Below are 27,823 nucleotides of genomic sequence, written 5' to 3' on the forward strand. Positions count from 1 at the left end.
AGGCCCACAGTAACTGAATGAAAAAGCAATAGATAGAAGGTTGTGTGCATGCGCTCAATTATCAATAGTAATCAATAAAACCTATTAGGGCTGCTACTAGGGATAGGGATGACGTCTATCTAACCGTCACCAAATAATGTAGTAAATCACATCAGCAAGGAAAAACACAATATATCCCGAGCAAAAATGAACATTGTACAAATCATCAATTAAAATAAAGCATTATATTCCAAGATCAATGTCAGTCTTCTTCTTTAATATTCACAACAGCATCCTTTTGATTGCTAGCCAACACCTGTTTCGTCTAATTAGCAGTTTATGCATTTAGACTTCATCAGGGCTAGAATGTACAACAAAGACAACAGTTACAAACTGAATATGTTAATGTAGAACATGTTCAAAAGTTGTGCAGAAAGAGCAAGGTTTATCCCCACCCAGTGACATCCATATCACCTCAAATGACAGGAGCATCTAGGTAACAATGCCTCATATATATCAAAGTAACAGATCCAAAGAAGAACAAACACTCAAAGTGAATACAACATACTTAGAAGTGAGCAAGACAGTGTCCAAAGATTATTCATGGAATAAGAAAGTGCAAAGGTAAGCCCAATAGTTCCAAAAAAGAAACCCCAAATAGGACTTGAAAAAAGTGTAAGAGAGAATAGCACATAAAGATGTATCCAACCAAACAGAATCCTCAAAAAATCGTGACGCCTAAAGAAACCTTAAGTGAGTCCAGATATAAATGAGATTAAATACTAATAACAAACACACTCACCAGCACATCTATTTACGAAGCTGGTGACACCACTGACTACCAATTCCAAGTGGCGCAATGAAGAAACTGCATAACAGAATAATATAAAGAAAATATTTACCAGGTGAAATCTACCTCAGCCTTGAAGTGGAACTACCACTCCAAACTATCTAGTTCAACACACTAGATAAAAGGTCATAACGACAATTGTAATACTCACTAGATTAGGAGTTCAGAATAAATTCGACGAAGAAGTCACACCTCAATGTAAAGAATTATCGATACCCTCGTCAGGGCAAAGTCCGGTCACAAAATCTAAAATAAAACATCTATATTAAATCCTAAGCAGTACATTTATTATTTTACCTTGTCTACACCCAATAAAATCAAAGGTAAGATTAATGACCGAACACAATCTAACATAACAACTCCGAGTTTTTGTCATGTCAGAGCCTTCACAAATCGACTCCATCATATTTCCCCATATTTCGAGTCAATTTCCAACAGACATAGGGCCAGATGTAGGTCGGTCGGTAACGCCCGAAAATCGGTATTTTCGGCCGTTACCGAATCAGTAATTTTACCGATTCGGTAAAATAAAAAATCGGTAAATTTACAGAATCTGAGCCACCCAGATGTAGGTGGGACTCTTCAGAGTCCCAGAGGCCTTACCGAATCGGTATTTTACCATCAAATCCAATTTGATGGTAAAATACCGATTCCGGTGTGCATGCACATGTGTGCATGCACACCTATGCCATGTGAGAGGCAGACCTGCCCTTAGGGCATGTATGCCTGCCACATGGCACCCAAGCCTGTTTTGGGGGTGCCAGAGGGTGTCAAAGTGACACCCCCTGCGGTGCCAGAGGATGTCAAAGTGACACCCCCTGCACCCTTGTGAAAATCGGTAAATACCGAATCGGTAATGCCCATTCATTCCTATGGGCTTCAAAGCCCATAGGAATAAATGGGCATTACCGATTCGGTATTTACCGAATCGGTAAATACCGAAATCATCCGAATCGGTATTCCAGCACATCTGGAATACCTACATGTCCACCCCATAGATTTACCGATTTTTAATTACCGAATCGGTAAAATTCGGTAATTAAAAATCTGTAAATCTATTTCACCTACATCTGGCCCTAAGTGTTAAAAAAGTCATCTTTTTATATAAAAAAACGAAGAGACCAGCCACAGATCACACCAGTTAATGAGTAGCAATTTTAAACTAGCGACTTTTTAAACAAGTTTATTAAACAGCTTACGAGACACTCACCGAGTAGATTTCTTATTTCAAGTAACAGTGGCAGCACGAGTACGGCATCTGGCACCCGCGCCATCTTTCAATCTCAATAAATACATAGTAAGGAAACACAAAGAAAGGACCAAGTATTCCTCAATTTTTAGACCATTCCAAAATGGCGCCCACAGTTTCACGTTTGTATTGGTACTTGTTCAAAACTTTATTCGATTCTAGGAATGAACATACAAGATGCTCTAGACCCGTTTAAATACATCTCAAACTCTTATGCCATATCATTGTTCACTCACTACTCCAAAAACCACATAAAAAGCACAGACTACAGTATACTGCTCAGGTTGTCTTGCTAATCGGCAATGAGAATAATAATCATACTAAAGTGCTCAAAGTAAAAAGATACAAATAAAATCAGATAAAGCAAAAATAGAGCATGCATAGACCCACCATGCAGTAAGGAGGGATCATAACATCAGAAAACAATTACAATCATTTAGCATATATGTCAAACAAAACAAGTAATCAATAAAAACACGAGCGAACACATATAATTACATATGTACATAATAGTGTCAATAGTACATAAAATGGGCAAATAACTAGTTGTATATAATTCCTAGGTTCCGACAAAAGAAACAACAACATGGGCAAGCAGGGAACACACATGATATAAAATGAAGTCAATACAGTATGTTATCATAAAAAGTTTCATCCTAAGAAATACTGTAGTTCATTATCAAAATTCAAACCCTTTTCTAAAGCACGTAAATTCAAAATCCAGCGGGCTTCCTTCTGTCGGAGTCCAAGCTCTCTATTACCACCTCTCGCATCTATCAGAATATTCTCTATACCATGGAATGTGAATGAGGGGTGAATACCCTGTGATGCACACTCGACAGCATGAACCGCAGGAAACACCATTTGAAAATGACACTCTTGAGGAAAAACAAAATCATAAACAATAATCCCAAGCATGTGACTATCTAGAATGCAGAGTTTTGTAATGTAGCCAGTTGTCGCTGTGGCACTGCGCAAACACAAGTCCTAATCCTCACCGCTGTCCAACAATGTTAGAACTGGCTATTTCTGGTTGGCTAAGGCTGACGCCAGAGCTAGGCAGAAACCACCATTCTAGTCAGGGCAAGGGAGTCACACGCCAAGATAACCCCTGCTCACCCCCTTGGTGGCTTGGCACGAGCAGACAGGCTTATCCCGGAGGCAATGTGTAAAGCATTTGCGCCAGCACACACCAGCAACAACATCCTAGGCACACCACAAAAGGAACTCCACACAAGGTTATATAAAAATAACTTCTGTATTGTAAAAACACATCAGATAGAAGTCACACATGTACATTGTGCCAACTGGCACGGGCAATATTCACAAGGGATTATGTACAGGACAGGGCCACACGGGCCACTGTCAGAATCAGCACTTAGTAGAAATAGCACTTCTAGAACATAGAATATAGGATATAAAATCACTGTAGCACAAATTAGCAAGTATAGCACACAACCAGTAACTACTGGTAACAGGTAAGTACCACCTACGCAACCCTAACCACCTTAGGAGAATGTCACGCAGGGAACCAGGACCTCACTAGGACCTCCTGTACTAGAAAGAACAACCACCTAAGTATCACAATACAATTAGGGGTATAAGCAAGAACACATTACACATGATGCATCACAACATTCAGAGGTGTAGGGAAGGAAAACACATGATGCATAAAAACACATTCAGAGGTGCAAGAAAACACAATTGCGCAAAACATCACCTTAGGCAATTACTATCATAAACATAGCAAAAATCATATTGCGCACAAATCACATCCAGGCCAAACCAGTAAGATTACAGTAGGTAATCTCCTCACTAATCTAAACACACCTAGGTAAGCACACAGCAAAAACACATAATGTATAACCAACACATTCAGAGGTGTAATAACAAGGCACATGATGCATCAATAACACATTCAGAGGTACCGGAGAAACACATGATGCCTAAAATATTCAGAGGTGTAAGGACAGGGAAGACACATGATGTATAAAAACATTTAGAGGTGCCAGAACACAAGTCAATAGCGCAAAATCACATGATGCTTGAAAACACATTCAGAGTTGAGATAAAACCACACAATTGCGCAAAACGCACATAAGCCACCACTTCTGGCAGTCCCTAGGCCAACTGGCCTTGTTGGGGCTAGGATGCCCTGTGTCCAAAAGTCAGGGGCCTAAACGGTGCAGCTGCCCACGAAGTGCTGGGTAGCTGTAGCAAGGATGATGGGGGAAACATTGGAGCCGCACAGGCTCTAAGCAAATAGAATGTCCCCTGAGCCTCTCTGGCTCTTAAAAACAATGGCACCTCGAGCCTCGCTGGGCTCGTAAATCAAATATGGGCGGGAGCCTCTTGGGGCTCTAAAGCAACCATGTGGGCAGGGAGCCTCAGGGCTCTACAGCAAAGAATGCCCCCAGAGCCGCTTGTGGCTCTAACCAAAGGAATGCCCCGAGCCTCCGTGGCTCAGAACACACAAAGATGCGGCTTGAGCCTTTCGGGGCTCTGCACAAATGCCGCCTGCGCCGGAGTCCCCCCTCTGGGGACTCAGAATGAACAAATGCCCTGTCGTTGGAGCCTTTCAGGCTCAAGAACTGCCTTCGATGCCCCCAATTTGGTGGAGTCCCTTTCGGGGGACTCAAACTAAAATACTGCCCCCGGGAGCCTTGGGAGGCTCTTACCAGACAATTTCCCTCACTCGGGGGGAGAGCGCTGGGGGGGGGGGGGAGAGCACCGGCAATGTGTCCCGACGCCTCCCCCTTCTTTGGAACAACCACTGCGTCACTCACCCGGTCCTGCGGCGGCGATGGCAGGACTCCTCCAGCAGTCGCTCTGGTGCCGATCACCACGGGGGTCTCCTGGGCGGCAGGGCTCTCCTTCTGACAAAGGAGCCCCGCCTGCACGTTTCGTCGCCGCTCTTCTCGCTGCCCGGCTGGACTCTTCTCCTTTCCCGGGGCTCTCCCTTCGCTCGGGAGCCTCGGGGAGGACAACGCAGGCTGCTTCCTCCTGTCTTCTGACTATGCCCACGTGCTGCCTGACTTCCTGTGGGGGCAGCCAATGGCAGCGCGGCCCGCAGACGAGCCCCCAGGCTCCGGGTCGCACTGCTGAAAGCAGTGGAGATTTTCCTCGCTAAATTACGATGGAAAGACAATGCTGGGTGGGCACCGGCCTTTACAAATTAAGCGCTTCCAGCGCTAGTTTGAGGAAATAAAGCGCTCCCAGCGCTAGGGATGAAAGAGAAGTGCTCCCAGCGCTAAAAGGCAAATAAAGCGCTCCCCAAGCGCTATGAGCAAAATAAAGTGCTCCTAGGCACTATGGACATTAAAGCGCTCCCAGGTGCTTTAGGAGAGCACAAGTCCAGTAAAAAGTCCTTCAGGAGTCCAGGACAAGTCCATCAGGGGTCCAGGACAAGTCCTCCAATCCCCCCAGGCAAAGCAGAGGGGTCCCAGCACAGGGTCCATCAGGTATCCAGGGGCTGGGCAGGGCGCAGGGAGGCAAGCCTTCCCCTGAGCCCATGCAGCAGCATGCCCCTGGCAGGATTCAAGTCAGAAACAAGAACATTTTGGAAGGGGACACAACTACTTTTTATACAGAGAAATCCTTTGTCTAGCAGGGTGCAAGCAGTGTGAGAACCAGCTGGAACTGGTTATAGGGAATTCCTTTCACTGGCCAGGCTAGGGACATCAGACGCACCCCAGGGGGTGGAGCCAGCATTGTGTTGGGAAAGCCCAGCCCCATTCAGGACCCTCAAACCAGATAGTCAACCAACAAGCAGGCCCAGGCTCACTCCTGGAGCCAGGCTGCAGCCAATCACACGCCAGGCACAAATCGATCCTGCACTCCCCACACATCAGGAACTACCATGGGCATACATATTCCCCATTCATTCCTATGGGAGGGCAGGTCACTCACCACACATACACAGAGAGCTCACGCACTTTATACTGTACCACAGTGAAAAAGTGCGCAGAGGCCTAAAATCACCAACACCAGGTCACAGAAACAGGATAGGAAAAAGCAAAAAGTCTCGGGGTGAACCTGCCAAAAAGGGCCAGGTCCAACACATTCCTTCCCGCAAATGGCTTCAAACTGGCAGTTCAAGCGTTAGCAATCCCAAGACTAGACTATGGAAGTGCAAAGCAATGCGGTCTTCCCAGTTCACCAACGGCCCCTTTAAGAGCCTCGTTCAATTCAGCGGCTAGACTACTCAAGGGCTAAAAAAGAAATTGTCATATTACCCCCGACTTTAGAGCTCTTAACTGGCTTCCTTTCGAATCCAGAATTCAACAAAAAATCGCTTGTATGACCTACATAGCCTTACATCACAATTCATCGAGCTACTTGGCCCATAAATTGGTGCTCTCCTGTGGAAACAGATCCTCCAGAAGTACCAGCAATCTTCTACTGAAACCACAACGCTTTGCCAGAAAGAAAACATGCAACAGCACCTTCTCTGGAATCGCTCCTAGGATTTAGAACGCTCTGCCCCCTGAAACCAGACGGAATCTTTCTTTTACCTCTTTTAAAAAAGAAGCAAAATCCCTGCTTTTAAGGAAATTCTCATGAAACATTGTACACATGCATTTACGCAACTGAGAACTGTACTACAAGTCTTTATCATGTATTACTGTGTTCCTTTTGGTTCCCACTCTCAACTCATGTAAAGTGCGCTGATACCAACAAGTGTCATGTTTGCGCTATATAAAACCTTCAAAATAAATAAATAAATAAGGGGGTGTTAATAATGATACTACTTTTCTTTTCAAAATCTTTAAGTTGAGCTGACAATACATATTAAAATAGTTATCCCATGTTGGACCTAGGGTTACCAGTCCACATAGGGTAGCCTGGCACAGAGTGAAAGGACTTATCTCAAAGGCAATCGTGTTATGCTTGCGTCGCATTTATCACAGTAACCCAGCGCCCATGCACTGAAAGAAGACAGCAGACCTTGTTAGAAAAATAGAAATGCTTTATAGAAATCTTTTGATAGGTTTACTCCTTCAGTAGTTCAAACTTATAATACATTTAGCACTTCCACGGTTACTTATTTGCATAAATAGAGCACCACTTTGTTTTGTCTTACATGTTACACTTATTCACCAAATACATAAGAACTCAGGGAAACTCTTGGCACTTCAGGCTTCCAGCAGTTATCTTACATTAACATCTCACCATTTTGCTCATAGTGTACTTGACTCTGAGTTTACACCCCATGCTCCAACTCTCATTTTACTAAGAATCTCCCTTTAGCCTTTGTTTTACGTCAGGGCAAAAAGGTTCCAACCACATCCCATACAAGTATTGGCTTACTCAAATTTGACTCAGGCTAGTGGGAGATTTCGTCACTGTCCATTGCTAAAGTACCATAGCCAAAGTCAGTAAATATTAGCCGCTAGCATACATCAAAGAAAAGTCCCCAATGACATTAGTGGATTACAACAACATGGCACCCTAAATGCTGTTTCCCTTTTAGTTTTACCTTCTCACTTTCACATAAGCGTAGGGAGAGGGTTGTCAAAATTAGCGTACATTCAAAGGTGTTAACCCTCCTCCCTTGAAATCACTGCTACATTCAGTTCTTTTTCCCTAACTAACACAGTGTATGATGATTCCAATCAATTTGTATAGCGCGCTACTCACCCGGAGGGTCTCAAGGCGCTAGGGGAGGGGGGTCCGCTACTGCTCGAACAGCCAGGTCTTGAGCTGCTTCCTGAAGGCGAGGTGGTCCTGGGTCAGGCGGAGGTGGGTCGGGAGGGAGTTCCAAGTCTTGGCGGTGAGGTAGGAGAAGGACCTTCCCCCTGTGGTGGCTCTTCGGATGCGGGGGACGGCAGCGAGGGCGTGGCCGGTCGATCGAAGCTGACGTTTGGGAGCGTAGAAGTTGAGGCGGCTGTTGAGGTATCCTGGGCCTTGGTTGTGTAGGGCTTTGTGTGCGTGGGTGAGGAGACGGAAGGTGATTCTCTTGTTGACCGGGAGCCAGTGCAGGTCTCTCAGGTGTCCGGAGATGTGGTTGCGGCGGGGGATGTCCAGGATGAGTCGTGCTGAGGCGTTCTGGATCCGCTGGAGTCTCTTCTGGAGTTTGGCGGTGGTTCCGGCGTAGGGGGAGTTGCCGTAGTCCAGACGGCTGGTGACAAGGGCCTGGGTGACCGTCTTCCTGGTCTCGGTGGGGATCCACCGGAAGATCTTCAGTAGCATGCGCAGGATGTTGAAGCACGACGAGGAAACGGCGTTGACTTGTCTGGTCATGGAGAGGGAGGAGTCCAGGATGAAGCCCAGGTTGCGTGCGTGGTCTGATGGTTTGGGTGCGCTGCCTAAGGCGGGGGGCCACCAGGAGTCGTCCCAGGCGGAGGGTGAAGATCCCAGGATGAGGACTTCCGTCTTGTCTGAGTTCAGTTTCAGGCGGCTGTTCTTCATCCATTCGGCTACCTCTTTCATCCCTTCGTGTAGGTTGGCTCTAGCGGTGGCGGGGTCGTTGGTGAGGGAGAGGATCAGCTGGGTGTTGTCGGCGTAGGAGATGATGTTGAGGTTGTGCTGGCGTGCGATGGCTGCGAGGGGGCTCATGTAGACGTTGAAGAGGGTTGGGCTGAGCGAGGAGCCTTGAGGAACGCCGCAGATGACTACGGTGGCTTCTGATCTGAACGGGGGGAGGCGGACTCTCTGTGTCCTTCCGGCGAGGAAGGAGATGATCCACTCCAGTGCCTTCTCCTGGATTCCGACGTCGCTGAGGCGCTGTACTAGGGTACGGTGGCAGACAGTGTCGAAGGCCGCGGAGAGGTCCAGGAGGATGAGGGCCGCTGTTTCTCCGTTGTGGAGCAGGGCTCGGATGTCATCGGTTGCTGCGATCAGGGCGGTCCCGGTGCTGTGGTTGGCCCGGAAGCCAGACTGCGAGAGGTTGAGGGATCCGTTTGTCTCGAGGAAGGCGGCCAGCTGTTTGTTGACGGTCTTCTCGATGACTTTTGCAGGGAACGGGAGCAGTGAGATGGGGCGGTAGTTCTTGAGTTCGGTGGGGTCGGCTGATGGCTTCTTTAGTAGAGCGCTGAGTTCGGCGTGCTTCCAGCTCGCCGGGAAGGTAGCGGTGTCGAAGGAGGTGTTGATGATGTCCCGCAGGTGGGGTGCGATGACAGCGTCGGCCTTGTTGAAGACGTGGTGAGGGCAGGGGTCGGTCGGAGATCCGGAGTGGATGGAGTTTATCGTGCGGACGGTGTCTTCGGTGCTGATCGGGGTCCAGGCGTGGAGGGTGGTGGTGGGGGGCGGTGGTTCGGTCGTGGCGTGCGTCGGTTGAGTGCTGAAGCTGTTGTGTATGTCCGCGATCTTGTTGTGGAAGTAGGAGGCGAGGGAGTTGCAGAGGTCTTGGGAAGGGGTGATGTCGTTGTTTCCGGCGTTGGGGTTGGAGAGCTCTTTAACGATGTTGAAGAGCTCCTTGCTGTTGTGTGCGTTGTTGTCCTGTCGTTCCTTGAATGCAGTTTTCTTGGTGGCGTGGATCAGTTGGTGGTGTTTTCGGGTGGCGAGCTTGAGGGCAGTCATGTTGTCCGGTGTTGGGTCTCTGCGCCAGGCTTTCTCGAGGGCTTTGCAGTTCTTCTTGGAGCTCTTGAGTTCGTCGGTAAACCATCGGGCTTTCTTGCTGCCGGGTCTGCTGGGCGGGGTCTTCAGAGGGGCGAGGTCGTCTGCGCAGTCGCTGATCCACTTCGTGAGGTTGCTGGCCGCTCGGCTGGGGTTCGTTGTGCTGGTCGGTGGGTTCTTGCGCAGGGAAGTCGCGAGCTGGTCGGCTGTGATCTTGCTCCAGCTTCTGCGTGCAACCTTTTGCTGGTGGATCGTGGTCCTTCTGAAGCTGAAGTGGACGCAGCTGTGGTCCGTCCAGTGGAGCCCGGTGGGGTGGCTGAAGGCGATGTCTTTGTTGGATGAGAAGACGGGGTCGAGTGTGTGTCCGGCGTAGTGGGTGGGGGTGGTCACCAGTTGCTTGAGTCCGAGGTTAGCGAGGTTGTCCAGCAGGGTGGTGGTGTTGCGGTCGTTGTTGTTCTCCAGGTGGAAGTTGAGGTCCCCGAGGAGGATGTAGTCAGCGGAGGGGAGGGCGTGCGGGCTGACGAAGTCGGCGATATCCTCGCTGAATTGTGTGCGTGGTCCCGGGGGTCTGTAGATGAGGGTGCCTCTGAGGGTGATCTTGGGGTTGATGTGGATCTGGAAGTGCAGGTGCTCGGCGGGTGCGAGGGTGTCGTCGGTGTTGGTCGTGATGCGGATGGTGTTCCTGTGGACGATGGCGATGCCTCCTCCAGTCTGGTTGATGCGGTCCCTCCGGATGATCTTGTAGCCGTCTGGGATGGCGATGGCGATGTCGGGCGCTGAGGAGGAGTTCATCCAGGTTTCCGTGAGGAAGGCGACGTCTGGGGCTGTGGTGTCGAGCAGGTTCCAGAGCTCGAGGGCGTGTCTGTGGACGGAGCGGGTGCACTTCAGGTGGCTGCTGTTGTTGTTCGTCTTGGTCGGTGCTGGTGTAGTGCAGGTCCAGATGCAGGTGAACTTGCAGGAGTGGCAGCAGAAGGGTCCGTGGGTGCGTCTCGGGGTGGCCCGGTAGCAACCCGGGCTTCGGCCGGCGTTGAGTGCGTTGAGTTCGGTAGCGAGGTAGGTCCGGCGGGTGGGCTGGTGATTGCGGGGGCCAGGGATCCTGGCACTGGGCGCGGTCCAGGCGCGGACGGACGCAGACAGGCTTACCTTTGGCGCTCATTCGGTGCTCCCGCTGCGCGCGTCCGCTGCGCGGTCGCTCTGGGGGCGTCATAAGAGAGGAGCCTGGAGGGCGGGTCAGCTGGGTGGCGGGAGCGGGGCGGCCAATGGGCAGGGGGGCGGGGTCGGCGGAGGTCTGTGGCGGGAAGGGGCTCACAGGGCGGCTCTGCGGCAGCTGGGTCGTCCGGCGGAGGAGACCCAAGGAAGGGGGAGGGCAGCAGAGGGGGGTAAGGGGTACACAGGGTAAGCAGGAAGGGAGAAAAGAAAACAAAGTGGCAGCAGGGGGGAAGCAGGAAGGGGGAAGAGAAAACGAGGTGACAGCAGAGGGGAAGAACGAAGTAGGCAGCAGAGGGGCTGCAGGAGGGGGGAAAATGCCGAAGGCAGCAGCGAGGCGGCGGAGCAAGGCTCAGGCAGGCAGCAGTCAGCAGCAAGGCTCAGGCAGGCGGCAGGCAGGAGCAGTGGAGTGGGGGCGACCTCGCCTTGGAGAAGGCTCAGCGGTCCACAGTTCTCCCTCAGTTTTCCGGCCTGCTATGCGTGAAGGGAGAGTTCTCAGAGAGGATTCAATACCCCCTGTTTCCCAGCCTGCTACCCTGCTTACTTTTCAACAGGACCATCCGGCCGATGCCAGCAGACTGAGGGATCAAGGCGACAAACCGGGGAGTGTAGGGGTTAATGCTGGCCCGGTATTCTAAAGGCGGCCACATCCATACAGGGAGATTCCGTGGTAACTGGAGTGCCTCAGTGCTTGCACGTCCCTTCCTCCCCACGCCCCTCGGAGGTTCGGGCTCCTCCCTTCCCGGCCTCTCCCACTCTTGCCTTTCCCCTTCCGGGCTCAAATCCTCAGCGCCGGGTCAGCTCCGATGACAGGACATCCTACGGACTCGAAGGCTTCTCTCCGTCAGAGATCAAGTCTCGCACGGGGCCGTCTCTCACCCCGCCCCCTGCTACTTCACCTACGGCTCTCACTGGGCGGCGCTGCCGTCAACAATTCCTCAGCGCAGCGCCTCCACCTCACACGAGCCCTCGCGGACCTGCCGATCTGACTCACACAGGCGCAGGGAAGCGGCCACCACTGGGAGCTCAGGCCGGCCTTCGTAAGTCTGCAGCCACGAAGAGAGAGGGGGCGGGCAGAGTCTGGCCAGGCTCACAGTCGCTGAGGGGAATCTCTGTGCCCTGCCACTAGAAACCACCAGGTAGGGAATTAAGGCAGTCCCAGCCACGCTTACTTTTCAGATCTACAAAGATCTTTTCTAGCGATCCTTACTGGGGGAAAGTCTCTCTTCTCTGGTACCTCAAGTATATCGTGAGGAGACGGCTCTGCCGGGTCAGATCCACGGATGAGGGGGGTATCAGACAGTAAAGAGGAAGCAGCCCCCAGAGGCTGTTAGACACTCTACCGCGTGCCCACCTCCTCTCTCCTCAGCCTGGACTCCAACTCGCCCTTGACCTTAGTACCACCTCTCTTCAGCTCCGCTCTCTCTACAAAATGGCGGCACAACATTCCAATATTTATAACCTAGGACCAGAGGGTCTAGAGTGGACCAGAAAGTTCTGGAACCCCTCATATTACCCAATGGCCCCAATCCCTGAGGTAGCACTTGGCAGGACTCCATTGTGTAAAGGTTTACTATCCTACCACCTCCAGTTTAAAAGAGCACCTGTACCCCTCCATGGTATAAAATAATGGCGCACCCAGAGCTCTAAGGACATCACCATAAAAAAGATTGCAGTGGACACAAGAAATAAAAAGAAAAATTAGGAGGCAAAAGGGAAAAATAGGAGGGGCTACTCAAAGGGCTGACAGGTCTAACATCCCTCTAAACAATTCTATTCCTGATTCACCACCAAGACATGAAAGCGGAGCCCTGTGGGAGACTGTCTTTGTATATGGAGCATACTTATGTAAGTGGGCACCCTCCACTAATCCAGACAACCATTATGGTGGTCTTAGACAACGTTAGAAAGCTCTCTAAGTGGTAGCTGTGGAGAGCAGCATACGGACTTAGTCCAGAAGGAGTGTACAGCAGCTTGTTTTACCAGAACATCATTTTATTGGCATAAATTAAGTGAAAAAGAACCACACAGTGTATTTATAAAACTATGTATTAATTATAATACACTCACTAACAGATACAAATATCTCCTACACAGAGATATAAACAATGCACACAATACTTTGCAAAGAACCCAGGTAAGTAGCATGGATACACAGTGGTCTCCGGGGGGGTCAAACCCCATACAAGAATAGTGGTATGCAAACCACAACACAAGTCAAGACTATACCCAGAGGACGTAGAAATGCTGGGTGCCCAAGGAACCACCTGAGGTAAATAACCAGGAACCCCACGGAAGGGTGTGCAGAGTGGGAACACGACCCTTGGACTCAATTTAAGTCAATGGGTAAGTTGCGGTTGCAGTTTTAAAGAAGAAGGATCCTTCCCAGTGAACCCTGAAGAAACCCAGTGGAAGACAGAAGGTTGGAGAGCCACCCCACCTGTGGATACCCTGGGAACCAGGATACCTACACCAGGGAAGCCAGGTGCATAGATGCAAAGTGGTGTCAGAAACTGCAGTCAAACTCAATGGAGGACTTCAGGAAGATGCCACTGGCGAAGAAGGTGAAAGTGTCCTGTGGAACCTAAATGTGGCTTCAGGATGAGAAGTACCTGCAAGCAAAGGGGACAGAGACTATGCCACTCAGGAGTGACCAGGAGGCACGGAAGACAAATGCCCACGGAGTGTTGCAGGAAATCTGACAGTGACCTTGGAGCTGCAGCTGTGTGGACCAGGTGATGCTGAGGAAGGCCAACAGCCGTTCACGAGCTGTCCCACGTCAGATGTTGATAGTTGAGAGCACCAACAAGCCTTGGCAACTGCAAACAACGTGGAAAGCAAAACTGGTGCAGTGTGAGGACCAGCACGGTCAAAGTAGCTCGCCACAAGCAGAGGAGTCAGAGCAGGCCCCAAGCAATCAGGGGAGCACACTGGTTTCAAATAAAGACCCTCAAGAGGACCCACATGCCGGAGGAACTAGAGTCGCGAGGGGACCTCCAGCAGCTCACCAAAGATGCAGGCCCACGGTGCCCGAGATGTGGTGAGGATGAAGATCTTGGTCACAGGTGATTTATTTAGTATTTTATTTATTTTCCAGATTTGTATTGCGCTGCAAATACCCGGAGGTGTCTCGGCGCATTTAATACTTTATGGGACAAAGGCCAGCTGGTGGAGTCATTGATCAAATAACCAGGTTTTCAATGATCTGCGGAAAGCCATGAGTGTGGGACAAGTTTTAATAGCCATGGGAAGAGAGATCCAGAGTCTGGGGGTTGCCACCAGGAAGCGTCTGTCTCCCCAAGTAGAGGTTCTAGTATGATGACAGGAAGTGCGAAGTGGAAGCTGATCGCAGCGATCTTTTGGGGCCATAGATCCTAAAGGCGTCTCTGAGGAAACGAGGCCCGTTCTCATGTATGGCCTTATAGGCGATACAGAGTGCCTTGAATTTAATTCTGCTCCTGACTCGTAGCCAGTGCAAATGTCGTATGGCCAAGGAGGTTGCGTGACGTTTAGGGATACCAAGAAGGACCCTTGCTGCCGCATTTTGAACCGACTGCAGTTTATTTAGGATTTGTTCGTGTGCGTTAAGAAAAAGGGCATTGCTATAATCCATTTTGGAGAAGACCAAGGCGGTCACCAAGGTTTTCCCTGCTGAGGCCGGGAGATATGGGAGTAGTTTTTTAATTTTCCTCAGCATGAAGAAAGCAGATGAGACCAATGCTTGAGTTGGGGGCTACTTGGAGCCTGCAGATCTCTGAGGAAGAGAGCCAACAAGCCTTTGCAACTGTAAGTCGACGCTGTGCACAGGGGTTAAGTTTCTGGGGCCCTGACGAGGGATACTGGCTTCAAACTCGGTGAAAGGACAGTGCACACCTTGAGGGAAGTGAAGAACCACTATCTGTGTTGCTGAGCCTATCGGACTCCATGGGAGGCAAGGATCAGGAGACCGATCAGTTTAGTTACGGTGCCTGCAGATGCAGGAAAATTACTTCTTCACTTCAAAGGGAAATTCCTTCAGGTGTCTTGGATGTCCACAGGCCTTTTAAAGTTTCTGTATGGAGCACAGGCACGGACGTTGCAGCAGACGAGCAGAAAGACGAGACCAGGTGCAGCAGGAGTCTTCCCAGTTGCGGTCTCGGTGCCCAGATCGAAGTCCAGGGTGCCCAGATGGTCAAAGAAGAAGTGGTGTCTTGATATGAATCTTGTCCCACGATGAATCTAGGGTCCCATCCACAGGTAAGCCCTTAAATACTCTAAGGAAAGGGTTGGGATGATTCAGGGGTCCCTCCCAGAGGCTGGACTGTGGGGAGGATACTCCCATGTCCTTTTTCCAGTTTTCGCCAGAGCGGGAGCCCACAGATCCATGAACTGGTTTGAACTAGAGTATGCAAGGAGGGCACCAAATGTGCCCTTCAAGCAGTCTCAGTGGTCCTGGCAAGCGCCCCCACCCTACCCCAGTACACTAAACCCTATCTAGGAGGTGGTCACAGCTCCCTCTGACAGGATATCTTTTGTTCTGCCCTTCCCTGCTCGAGCTTGGCTCAGCAGCAGGAGGGAAGAAACATGTCTCCAGTCATGTTCTGGGAGACTGGTACGCAGAGCACTGAAGGCCTCCCGGAGGAGCTTTACAATGCATGGAATCATACCTCCCACACGGTTTACGGTGCAGAGGTAAGATTCCAACATCTTTGATACCAAACACGACAGGGTTTGTTACAGCCAGTTTAGAAATGGTCATCGCGTAATGACTCATGACCACTCTATATATCATAATGGCTGATGCACTTACAACCCCGGAGAATGGACTCCGAAGGTTGTAGGGGTGTCCTGCTCATGCAGGGACATCCTCACACTTAGAACCAAGCACCCTGCCTTCAGGATTGAAGGGCCTGCCTTAAGGGTGACTTATAGGTTTTAAGTGCAGTAAGCTCAGATATAGGGAAACCTATATCTGTCGTAAGCGGTGCTATCTCCAGTTTACACAGGCTGCAATGGCAGGCCTGTCGGCACAGTTTGAGTTGTCCCCCATGGGTGGCAGAATACAAGCTTCAGCGCATTGGGAGAACCCTGATGTACCTATGCCCTAGGTACCTCAGTACCATATAAAAGGGACTCATAAGGGTACATCAGTAGCCAATCTGGGATGTACTCATTATAACCAATTTAGGGGAGAAAGCACAGAGATTGGGGTCCTGATTAGCAGGATCCCAGTCAGACTCGTCAGAAACAGCACAACACAAGGCAAAAAGTGGGGGTAATAATGAAAGCAGATCCTACTTTCCTACAAGCCTTCATCATAGATGTGCAAATTTCCTCACAAACCACCAAATGCGTATACTGAAATGTAGGTATCTGTAAGTAAGCATTACTGTAAAGAATGCCTTTGACCCTTTTGGGCATTAGAATAGGCGAAACATTGGTATGTGGATGTACGAACCACTGTTTTCAGTAAACATCCCAAAAGAACTGTTGTTAATCATACCACGGTTATTCAACAAATAAAGAGAAATATTCTCTTGGTATAGCTAAGGTGTTTTTATTCACTGGCTTGTAGCAGGGAGAGGACACCGATAATGAAGCATGCCACGATACTATGGGTGAGGTGCCCTCTTCCAATATCTGGAGATATTTATAGTTGGTAGTAAGAACCATAAAGCAGGATCTTACCGTAAGGACCAATGTACCTGTTTTGTTGACTGTTTGAAGCTGGTGTAAAATCGACTGCATTTTTACCAAGTTGTACCTAGGTTGGATGTATGGTCTTTGTCTTGCCTAACCAGTGTTTCTGTAAAGGAGGGGTACGAATGACACACATACTTATTTTTGATAGAGCCAGTTTCCTCCTCAAAACCACGTTGTTGCTAACCTAAGTTCCTTAAATTACGAGGTCAACTTATATGCAGGGAGAGTCAAAGTACCGAACTGGAAACAAGTGTTAGCTTTCTCTCAATCCATTTCGCTCTCTTTACTCATAACTCCTTTATTTGGAAGCCCTCCACACCAGAATGGTGATGAACAAGGCAACGGTGTCGCACAGTATTTCACAACAATAGATCACTAAAGTAAATAAATCAACTGTTGTCTTTAAGCAACCTCGTGCCTCCTCCCTTCATCTTCCTTTTCTACCTCACTTTTATCACCTCTTTTTTAATACTTCAATTTCTGCATATGCATTACCATTACTACCATGAAAGGACACATTGAGTTTAACTAATCTTCACCATATTAATTATAATCATGTTGTTACATTAGAGTGGTTCAGATCACCTTTCTCCCCTTCATAACCATCCTCTACTTGTTTTTATTTCTGCATCATTACTCCCTGTTCTTACATTTAGGGCCTCATTTATGAGAAGTGACTCATCGCCGCGTATAAGCAGCGATGTGTCACTTCTCAGTGCGCACTCCTTGTGACATATTTGATGCATCATATTTATTGTATGGCGCATCATGCCGCAAGGAGTCACAGATACGTCAGTATTTCTGACGTATCTGTATGGCGCAAAAGTGACGCATTGCTGGAGTGTTTCACAAAAGTGACGCAACTCCAGCAATGTGTCCTTTCACATGGGGCCTGAGTCAGTCTTACGCCTGCTGTGAAAAAAGCCTAGTAGAAGTGACCAGCGAAATCTATGAAATTTCACTGCATCACTTCTGGGACGACGTTGCATCAAAATCTTACGCCTGCCTCACAGCAGGCGTAAGACTGACGCAGGGCCTTTCACATGGGGCTTGTGAAAGGACGCATTGCTGGAGTTGCGTCACCTTTGTGACACACTCCAGCAATTCGTCACTTTTGCGCCATACAGATACGTCAGAAATACTGACGTATCTGAACTCCTTGCGACATGATGCGTCATAAAGTTAACATGATGCATCAGGTATGTCGCAAGGAGTGCTTTCACGCAGTGATGCGCCATTTCTCATAAATGAGGCCCTTGGTGTTTAGCGTTGTGTAACTACAAAGAGTACTTTGAGATGTACAATAACTTACCATTATTGCCAACTGCCAACTCTTCAGAACTGGTCTCCATCCCTCTAGACGTCTCGAACCTCTGGCGTGGCTTAGCAACAGGCGTGGATGACTGCATCTCCCTTGCACTGAGGCAGTTTGCACTGATGTGGCTTCGACCATTCTCTGGTTCCTCGTGGGCCATGCCTGTAGAGGATTTACGGCCTCGAGGAGCAGCAACAGGCCTTACTCCGTGATGATGAGAGTTTGGTGAGGTGTCATGATCCTAAATCAAAGAAGAAAGTAACAAGTCTATCAGTACCACAGTGGTGGTAATGAGGATGTAGGTAGAAGGAAGCGGATAAACAATTCTGTAAACCAGTGTTATTTATCTGAAATACGTTCAGTCTGTGACTTGGAATAAACATTGTGAAGCACAAAAGCACGACCTCCTATGGCCATAAATTCACTAGGTTGATCCTAATTCAAATACACAGAAGCATGTGGAGGCAAGAGATCTACACCTTTCTCTTAACTGTTTTGCTTTTAAGAACGCTTCACATTGTATATATCACATATTTAGATCTGCCATCTGAGGCCACTTTCAATGTAGTGCCAGACTATTGTTTTTCCAAAATATTAATATATATTTACTTTAAATCTTTTTTATTGATACATTTTTGGCATTTATCAAATTTGTTATTCTGCTTATATCTTGTTTGCCGAGCAGGGCTTCAGTGCTTAAATCAATTATCACATACATATGTGCAAAATGTTTATACTTAATACATAAACAAAGAGGGTTTTGTAAGCAGAGTTCATCAATTGCTCTGTTAAGTCATTAGCATTTTCCTTCCACCCACTGCAGCATATAGCATAGGACAATGGGTCAGCCCACTTTACGCACTGGCTACCTTCAATTTGGGAGACTTCACAATTTCTGTGCACACTGTTAACTTTAAATCTCAGCTATCTATTTTGTTTACACTGTGGGTGGTCAGTTATATGGGTATTTATTTTCTATCTTCATTTTAAAGTTATAAAGGGTTTAAGTGACATTGCAACATTGTAGCTATAAGCAATTCTGTGCCTGGTCAGAATGCGCTATATTTTTGTCTTTCCAAAAATAAAATATTAATAAAATGCATGGCACAACCAAAATGCTTGTTATTTAAAAATCGTCACTATTAACATGGTCGCAATAGTGAATATTTTTTCTTTTCAAATTATTTATTGTAAGCATATGACAATTCTGCATTTTCTGTTATGTTGTGGCCTAAGCCGCTGCACAAACAAATGCACTGTAGGTTCAAAGGTCATGCTAGGTATGCAGGATCCCCAACTTTATAAGATGGCCCTCCACCGACTTGGTGGGCCGTTTGTCCTTGTCTAAATGAGTCCATCTCCATCTGCCTTTACTTGAGAAGAAAAGTACAAAGCTTTGGAGACTGATTTAAAAGTTTGCAGGGAGCACGACCATGCATTATTTTATGTACTATCGGCCAGATTCATGAAAGACCCGTTTTCAGAGTCTGAAATAGCGATTCATAAGGAATCGCTATTACAGACTCGCAAAACGGGATTCATGTAGGAATCGCAAAATTAAATGCGATTCCTACAGATTCCTTATTTGCGATTAGCAATTTGCTAATCGCAAATGAGATAGCAATTTAAAGGGTGCCAGGGGTGTCCAGAGGACACCCTGTAGCACCCCTTAAATGCTAATTTAAACAGGTGTTGCGCACACACATGTCCAAAGGACATGTGTGTGTGCAACATGCAACTCAGAAAAATGCTTTTAAAAGCATTTTTCTGAGTTTTCGCTATTTACCACGAGGTTTGACCTCGCAGTAAACAGCGGGCCGAAATTGCGAATTCGCAAATTTTAAATGGATGATGAATTGCATTTAAGGAATCTCAAATAGAGATTCCTTAAATGTAATTCCTCGCAAAATAGCGAAATCGTATTACCGATTTTTGCATTTGGGATGATGAATCCCAAATGCAAAAATAGCGCTCGCAAAGGGCCAGATTCTCAGAATCTGGCCCTTTGCGAGCCGATTTCGGCTTGATGAATCAGGCTGTATGAGTTCTAACAAATACTTTGGTAACAATATTTTTGGTAAATCATTTATCGTCCTGAAGATTCCTTACATTACGGCTATTAGGGTGCAGACTCGATCTAAACAATGTTCCTCAACCAGTAGCGGTCTAGCACCATGAGGTGGCGCTACAGGACCACAGCTGCTGTTTCGTCTGTCCAGTCCAGAGCACTGGCATCAGTTCTTTTCCGCATCAACCAAAGAGTACAGAGTTTTAAGTGAATCCCAGAGAAGATACCACCACGAGGAGGTAACGATCAGACAAGGAAATCGTGTTAGCACGGTACACGGCGAATTTTTTCTCACTTCGTGGCTGATCTTCCAGGCATTGAAAAAAAACATTGGCAAAGGCAATACGTGTCGCCTACATGAGAGCTATTGACTTTGCCAATTTCTTTTAGCTGAGTAAAGACAACATTCTTCTTTCATAATTGTTAAGTGTTAAAGTAGCAGTGCGATGTTTTGGATTGTTATCAATGATCCTGAAATTATTCGAAGTGGCAATGTTTGCAGCTTGCAGCATGACTGTAAGAAAAAGCGGTTCATTGACTTTACCAGGTATTTGTTTTGGCTTCAAAGGGGACATACAACATACGTTGATAGCTGTAAAACTGTCCCAGGGCTTTAGGCTCAGAGGGTGAAGCAGGAGATGTGATTATTAAAAGAGCTGCAGACTTTGGAACTGGGGAAGTAGGTTTGAGTCTTGGCGTCAGCTGAACATGCTGTGATTCTGGGCACAATAATTAATCTCCCCATGCATAAAATCCGAAAGTGATTTTGTGATAAAAACGTCCCGCTCTTAAAATGATTCAAATCCATTCCTATAGTGCCCATCCTTAACTGCCTTCAGAGAGCACAGCCCGGTCCTCCTCCGGGACTTGTGGCAGCACTTGTGCAAGGTAAACAGCGTTTACAACAATTCTTTTTCTCACCAGGGATTCTCAACGTGGTCGTGATTCCGCATGCCATTACTCCGCAAGTCGGAACAACGACTTGCGGAGGGGGGCGGGAGGTGTTGGATTTAAAATCCAACACCTTCCCTAGTGTCCGCACAGACTGGAGTTGGAATAGTAAATTATACTTTTCCAACTTCCAGCACCCCGCCTCCTCAAGTCGTTGTTACGACTTGTGGAGTAATGGTATGCGGAATCACAACGGTGTGATTCCCCGCGGAGAAAAAGAATGCGGGATTTGAACATATATTCCTTGCGCAACCGTCTCCCTAAGGGAGTGGTAGAAATGGCCCAATAAACATGTGGTTTTCACCCACCACAATGCCTGGTTGCAGGAAGAAAACTTTTCTTCCCAAATGAATCCAGCCTCTTGGATTCCCTATCTGAGGAGCGGAAGGAAACGCACCCTGTGATGTAGAGGCCTGCACCACCAAACTTTCTGGGGTGGGGAGTTGGCTGAGGAACTTTGGGTCGCCCAGAGCCGGGTGATGGTGCCCTGCAATTGTCCTATTCAAAGGAGCCCCTGTAGGCTTGAACCACATGCCTAGAATGATATCAGTAAGTGCTTCATTAAAGTGCAAAAGGGGTTCTGAGGTGGAAGCACCAGACTGAAGCACTTCAGTCAGTAGATTAGTCTGACCTCCACTAAGGACTGCTGCAGCCCAAAGACTTCAGCGGCCCTCTTGACCACCATGTCATAAGATGCCCCCTCCTCTGTAGCCACAGTTGTAGGAAACACCATGCCAGTATCTGGAGAAGTATCCAGTCCACTGGTTTCCCCAAGTTTCCCATACCAGTCCAACTGCTCTGCAGAGTCATCCTGGTGTTCCAGAGGGTCCGTAGACCCCTCCTATTCCTTTCCCTAGCCTAATATGTCCACATTCAGACATTGATTGAACTTAGGGGTTCTATGTTGTCTCCTGAACGAACAACCTAGAACCCCTGAGTTCAATCGACGTCTGAATCGGCGTCTAGCGACGTCATTCCGCCTGTGTTGTCGGGAATAAGGATGGGGCTGCCACCGCTAATAGGCACCAGTGGCGCCAATGGCACCGACTTCTGGTTCGATGCCAGGAGGAGGTCACAGTGGCATGATAGGCATCGATCCAAATTGGATCTCTGAGGGCCCACCAGCGGCATGACCGGAGCCGATGGCATGGAATCATGGTTGGGCTCGAGACACCAGATGAAGACGAGGTGGGAATTGGTGACCGACAAGGTGCGGGGATAGACCCCGCACGGGTTAAACCCTGTTGACAAAAAGTTGAGAAAAAGCCTGTCAAATAGCGGCAGAGGGTAGCTCTTCCCGGATCGTCACTTAACTGGCTGGGAAAGAAAAGAACTGACGTCTGGGTGCCTGGGTGGCACCTATATAGGTAACGCAATATTATAACCAACGCTAACAATGCTGGCAACATCACGTAGAGCCAAATTGAGCCAAACGACGGCGCGCACAAGAAAAAGTTTCCGGATCCAGCCTGAGGCCTGGGAAATTCAAAGGTAAGGAATCAGCAGCTAGAAGTCTCTATCAGATACAATACACTCAATATTCTAAAAGGAAACAGGTAAGTAAGCACAAGTACACAGTAGTCTCCAGCCGGAGACCAAACCATACACTGAAGAAGTGGAATGCGAACTGTGACCGAAGTCAAGACATGACTCAGAAGAGCTGGGGACCCAAAGGCTCACCCTAGGTAGGTACCCAGGAACCCCACAGAGGATGTTTGCAGAATGGACACTCTGCTCTTTAGTCAGTGCAAGTTAATAGGGATGTTGCAGTTGCATTTTTGAAGAAGGACCCTTCACAGTGTACCCTGAAGAAACCCAGTGTTCGATGGAAGGTTAGAGAAACACCCCACCCGTGAATACCCCAGAACCAGGATACCTACACCAGGGGAGCTGGGTGCATGAGTACGTATTGACATCAATAACTGACGTAGACCACAATGGAGGATTTTAGTGAAGATGCCGCTGGCGAAGAAGGTGAAAGAGTCTGTTGAAATTCAAGGATGGGTTCTGGAAGAGAAGTATCTGCAAGCAGAGGGGAAAGAGTCTATGCCATTCGGGAGTGACCAGGAGGCACAGAAGAGCAATGACCACCGGTGACGGAAGATGCAGGAGAGGTGATGGTGACCTTGTCGCTGCAGCTGTGAGGACCAGGGGACACTGTGGAAGACCAGGAGCAGTTCAAAATCTGTTCCATGTTAGAAGTCAAGAACCAGGGGGTCAGTCGCTGGTGGGAGCACCAACAAGCCTTGGCAGCAGCAAGAAACCTGGAAAACAAAGAAGGTGCAGTGTCAGGACCAGCAGGATCCAGGGGACTCACCAAATGCAGACCAGACCCGAGCAAGCAAGGGAGCCCACTGAAACCTAGGAAGACCCACAAGAGGAACCACAGGCCAAAGGCATAGGAGTCGCAAGAGGACCTTGAGCAGCTCACCAAGGATGCAGGCCTGCGGTGCAGAGGATGCAGTGAGGACGAAGATCTTGGTAGCAAGAGAGGGTGGAGGCAGGAGCTTCTTGTAGCCAGAAGATCTCTGGAGGACAGTCAACCAGCCTTGGCAATGGCATCAACGCGGTGCACAGGGATCTGTTCCAGCCGTTCCGATTAGGGATACGGGCCTCAAACTTGGTGAGAAGACAGTTCAGCCTTTGAGGGAGTTACAGAACCACCACCTGTGTTGCTGAGCCTTTTGGAGTTCATGTGACCTCATCTTCTTCTTCACTCCAAGGGAGATTACTTTGGGTATCTTTGATGACTACAGACCTGGAGAAGAACCTGGATGAAGCAGAGGCACAGACAACGCAGAAGAGTGGCAGGACCACGTGACCAGGAGCATCAGGAGTCTTCTTTGTTGCAGTCTCAGTTCTAGACGAAGTCCAACAAAGTTCAAGGCGCCCAGACTGTTGAAGTGGAAGTGGTTTTGCATCTGAATCTTGTCCCACGACCAATATGAAGAGCCACCCACAGGTAAGCCCTAAGTGCCTCAAGGAAAGGGTTGGGATGATGAAGGGGTACCTTCCAGAGGACGAGCTGGACAGAGGGGAGGATAATCCCATGTCCTTTATCCAGTTTTGTGCCAGAGGAGAGCCAACTACTCCGTGAAGTGGTTTCAACTGGAGTATGCAAGAAGGGCACCAAATGTGCCCTTCAAAGCAGTCTGGTAGGACTGGCAAGCTCCCCCACCCCAGCCCAATACACTATGGAAGGTGGTCACACCTCCCTGTGACTGGAAACCTATTGCTGCCTTGCTGTTAGACCCTGAAAGGCGGGTACCGGGAATACAGTGGGGTTCCCTAGGGGAGCCACTCAGTACATGGGATCCTACATCTAACACAGGATTCCAACATATTTGATACCAAGCATGACAGGTTTCGGTACAGCCAATATATAGTTAGACATCTCGTAATAGACTTGATGTCCACTATATGTATAAAATGGCTGACCGCACGTACAAAGCCTGGAGAATCGACTCCTGGGTGTGTAGGGGGTGTCCTGCTCATGCAGGGCAACCTTACACTTACAACCTAATACCCAGCCTTCAGGATTAAAAGACCTGCTTTAGGAGTGTCTTATAGGTTTTAAGTGCAGTGACCTCAGATATAAAGAAACATACATGTGTTGTGAGTGGTGCTAGTTTGAATGGTCTCTCGTGGGTGACATAATACATGCTGCAGTCCATGGGAGACCCCTGGTGTACGTATGCCCTAGGTACCTTAGTTCCATATACTAGGGACTTAGCAGGGTACACGAGTAGCCAATTTGGAAGGTACCAATGTACTTACTGTAGTCCAATGTAGAGAGAGAGAGCACAGTGACTGGGGTCCTGACTAGCAGGATCCCAGTCAGATTTGTCAGAAAACAGAATGATTTGATTGATTTGATTTGGCATTTATGTAGCACATGATTGCCCATGGGCGTCTTGGCGCTATGTGACATAATAGACCAGCTAGCTTCTATTTGAGATTTAAAGACTCGCCATGAACAACCAAGTTTTTATCTCTTTTCTAAAAAAGAGCAAGGAGGGGCTGTTTTTTATTGACATTGGGAGCAAGTTCCAAATTCTGGCAGCGTGCACCCTGAAACTTCTCCCACTCCATCGAACCTGATTGAATCTAGGTACCTGAATCATTTTCTGATGGCTGGATCTCAAGGATCTGGAAGGCTCATACCATTTCAAGTGATTTTACAGGAACTGACAGCCCGTTCCATGGAGTGCCTTGTATGTCAGACAGAGGGATTTGAATTTAACTCTTTTGCCAGTTGGCAGCCAGTGAAGACCAATTAATCTGTGTGCTACTGGTTCAAACTTTGGGAGATCTAACACCAGCCCGGCTGCTGCATTTTGTAGACGTTGTAGTGTAGCCAGTTGCTTGGCTTGAATCCCTGCATAAAGCGTGTTTCCAAAGTCCAACCTAGACAGCGCTAATGCAGTGACCACTGTCTTGCGTGAGTCTTGTGGAATGAAAGGTAGGAGTTTTCTAATTGTTTTGAGAATGTACCAGATGGAGGATGATAGCTTGTTTGCTTGTGCCTCATATGTGAGTTTATCGTCCAGGAGGACTCCCATGTTTCTGACTTTATTGACTGGGGCAGCACGTTGGCCCAGGTCATCCGGCCACCATTCCTGTGACCATGCTTGCAAGTCAGTCCCCATCAGCATGACTTCACTTTTACTTCCATTTAATTTCAAGCAGTTGCTCTGCATCCATTGAGAAATGTGTTGCATGCATTTCCTAAATTTCTCTGCCGTCTCTTTAATATTATTTGAGATAGACACCACAATTTGTGTGTCATCGGCGTATGAGACTGGGGTAAAGCCGTAGTTCCTTATTATTGCCGGCAGGGGTGCCACATATAGATTGAATAAAGTGGGACTTAGTGACGACCCCTGTGGGATGCCGCATGGGGAGCTGAAAGGTTTGGATTTTGCCTCTCCCTGTTCCACCGTGAAAGTCCTGTTTGACAGGTAGGAGGCTATTAGCGTTTTAGCAGACTCATGCACTCCTGCATCTCTGAGGCGGCAGAGTAGGATATCGTGGTTTACCGTGTCGAAAGCCGCCGAGAGATCTAATAAAATCAAGGCAGCCTTTCCCCTGGCATCCAGTATATACCTCAGTTCCTCTTTGGCCGTCAGCAGGGCTTTTCAGTTCCACCCCCTTCTCGAAAGCCAAATTGTTAATGTTCTAGCGAGTTGTTCTCATTAAAAAATTGGGACAGCTGCCTGTTCAGTAATTTCTCCAGAACTTTCGCCGGAAAAGGTATTCTTGCTATGGGTCTGTAGTTGCCCGGTTCTTGTGGGTCTAGAGTGGATTTCTTTAGTAGTGGGAGAACTGATGCTGCTTTCCAAGTTTCCGGGAAGTGGTTAGTATTAACTATTTCTTTGAAGAGCAATGCTAATTGTTCACTTAATAGTTCAGGAAAAAGGTGAATTATCTTAGGTGGGCATGGATCGGAGGCGCCTCCTGACTTTGTTTGCCTAACAACCAGAAGAGTTTGGTCGGTGGACGGAGGGTAATATTTGAAGGGGTGTGCGATTGTCTGTGTTATAAGGTGGTGATTCATTTCCCGGTTGGTGCATGTAGTTCTGAAGGACTCATAGACACTGTCTACTTTGTCTACGAAGAACTGTCCAAGGATATTGCAGAACTCTGTGCTGATTTCGGCCAGCGCAGAGTTGTCATTTTTAGTTAATTTTTTTACTACGGTAAAGAGTTCTTTACTCGAGTTTTCGCTTCCTCTATTTTTTGTGTGAAGTATTTACTTTTTTCGGTTAATATCAATTTTTTATAGGTAGCCAGTGAGGATTTATATTTCTCTCTTGTTTCGGACTCATAATTCGTCCTCCATTTCCTTTCACATTTCCTACATGTTTGTTTTTGTGTTTTTAGTGCATTTGTAAACCATGGTTGGAGGGCGATTTCCTTCTTGCTGTGTTTTTAATACTTGGAGCTGCTATTTTTATGGCAGCTCTTATCCAGCTGGAAATTTGGTGTGAGGCTGTACTACAATCTTTGTCAAGGTGTGGAATAGATTTTGTCAGGTGTTCCTCTAGAAGCGAAGGGTTGATTTTTGACCAATTGGGGGCGCAAATGTGAATACCGGGAAGGGCGGCTTCCGCTAGCGATTTTCCCGTTTTTATAGCAAATATTATTAACTCATGGTTTGACCATGTTACCGGAAGGATTTCTAATAGTGAGATCTTCTTGTTAGATGTGAAAATCCCATCTAGCGTGTGGCCCGCTTCATGTGTATTTTGGGTTACGATCTGTGTCATGTCTAGGTTTGACATAGCATCTGTCAGTGTTAATGTACCTATGTCCTTGCTCTTTTCTAGGTGCAGGTTGAAGTCACCCAAGACGGTAGAGTCCGGGTTATTCACACCTGACTCCAAAAAAGGGCTTAGTAGTTGTGTCAGAGGTGTTATCGCTCTTGGGGGTCTATAGATGAGTAGGCCCCTAAACGTGTCATTGTTGGTTAAGTTTACTTGAAAAGGCAGCATGTCACAGTCAGGATTGCTGCCCTCATGTTGGCCGTTAGTCCTTAGGGCACTACGATGAATAATGGCCAGGCGCCCCCCTCGTTTTCCTTTCCTGTCTTCTCTAATTATGGAGTAACCCTCCGGGATTGCTAGTGCTAGGTCAATGTTGGATGCTTCGTCTGCCCATGTCTGCCAATGACACCAGCAAAAAGTGGGGGTAACCATGAAAGCATATCCTACTTTCCTAGACTTGACATAACTACCTCCACCCAATTGGAAATGATCATTAATATTTAAATGTAAAAAGGAATCCCCAATATTATCCTATAGGAGGGGTAGGCCTCACAGTAGTGAACAACACATTTAGGAGCTTTTTAGTACCAGGACATGTAAAACTTAAAAGCACATGTCTAACCTTTTAAGTACAAAGCCACCTGTCCTGTGTGCTACCTAGGGAATACCTTGCTGTGACCTAAATGTAATAAAAGGGGAG

The 27,823-nt window shown here is 47.9% G+C and overlaps 1 protein-coding gene across 1 annotated transcript in view; it reads right to left on the reverse strand.

Moving 5' to 3' along the window:
* CARMIL3 (capping protein regulator and myosin 1 linker 3) overlaps window positions 1-27,823 on the reverse strand; it is a 1,161,278-nt gene that overhangs the window by 40,481 nt on the left and 1,092,974 nt on the right. The window contains exon 38 of the mRNA XM_086923677.1: window positions 17,836-18,079. Coding sequence (XP_086779803.1) covers window positions 17,836-18,079 — 244 coding nt within the window. The remainder of the gene's footprint in view (window positions 1-17,835; window positions 18,080-27,823) is intronic.

This window comes from Lissotriton vulgaris, chromosome 5 (genome assembly GCF_964263255.1).
Source record: "Lissotriton vulgaris chromosome 5, aLisVul1.2, whole genome shotgun sequence".
Classification (NCBI taxonomy): Eukaryota; Metazoa; Chordata; class Amphibia; order Caudata; family Salamandridae; genus Lissotriton; species Lissotriton vulgaris.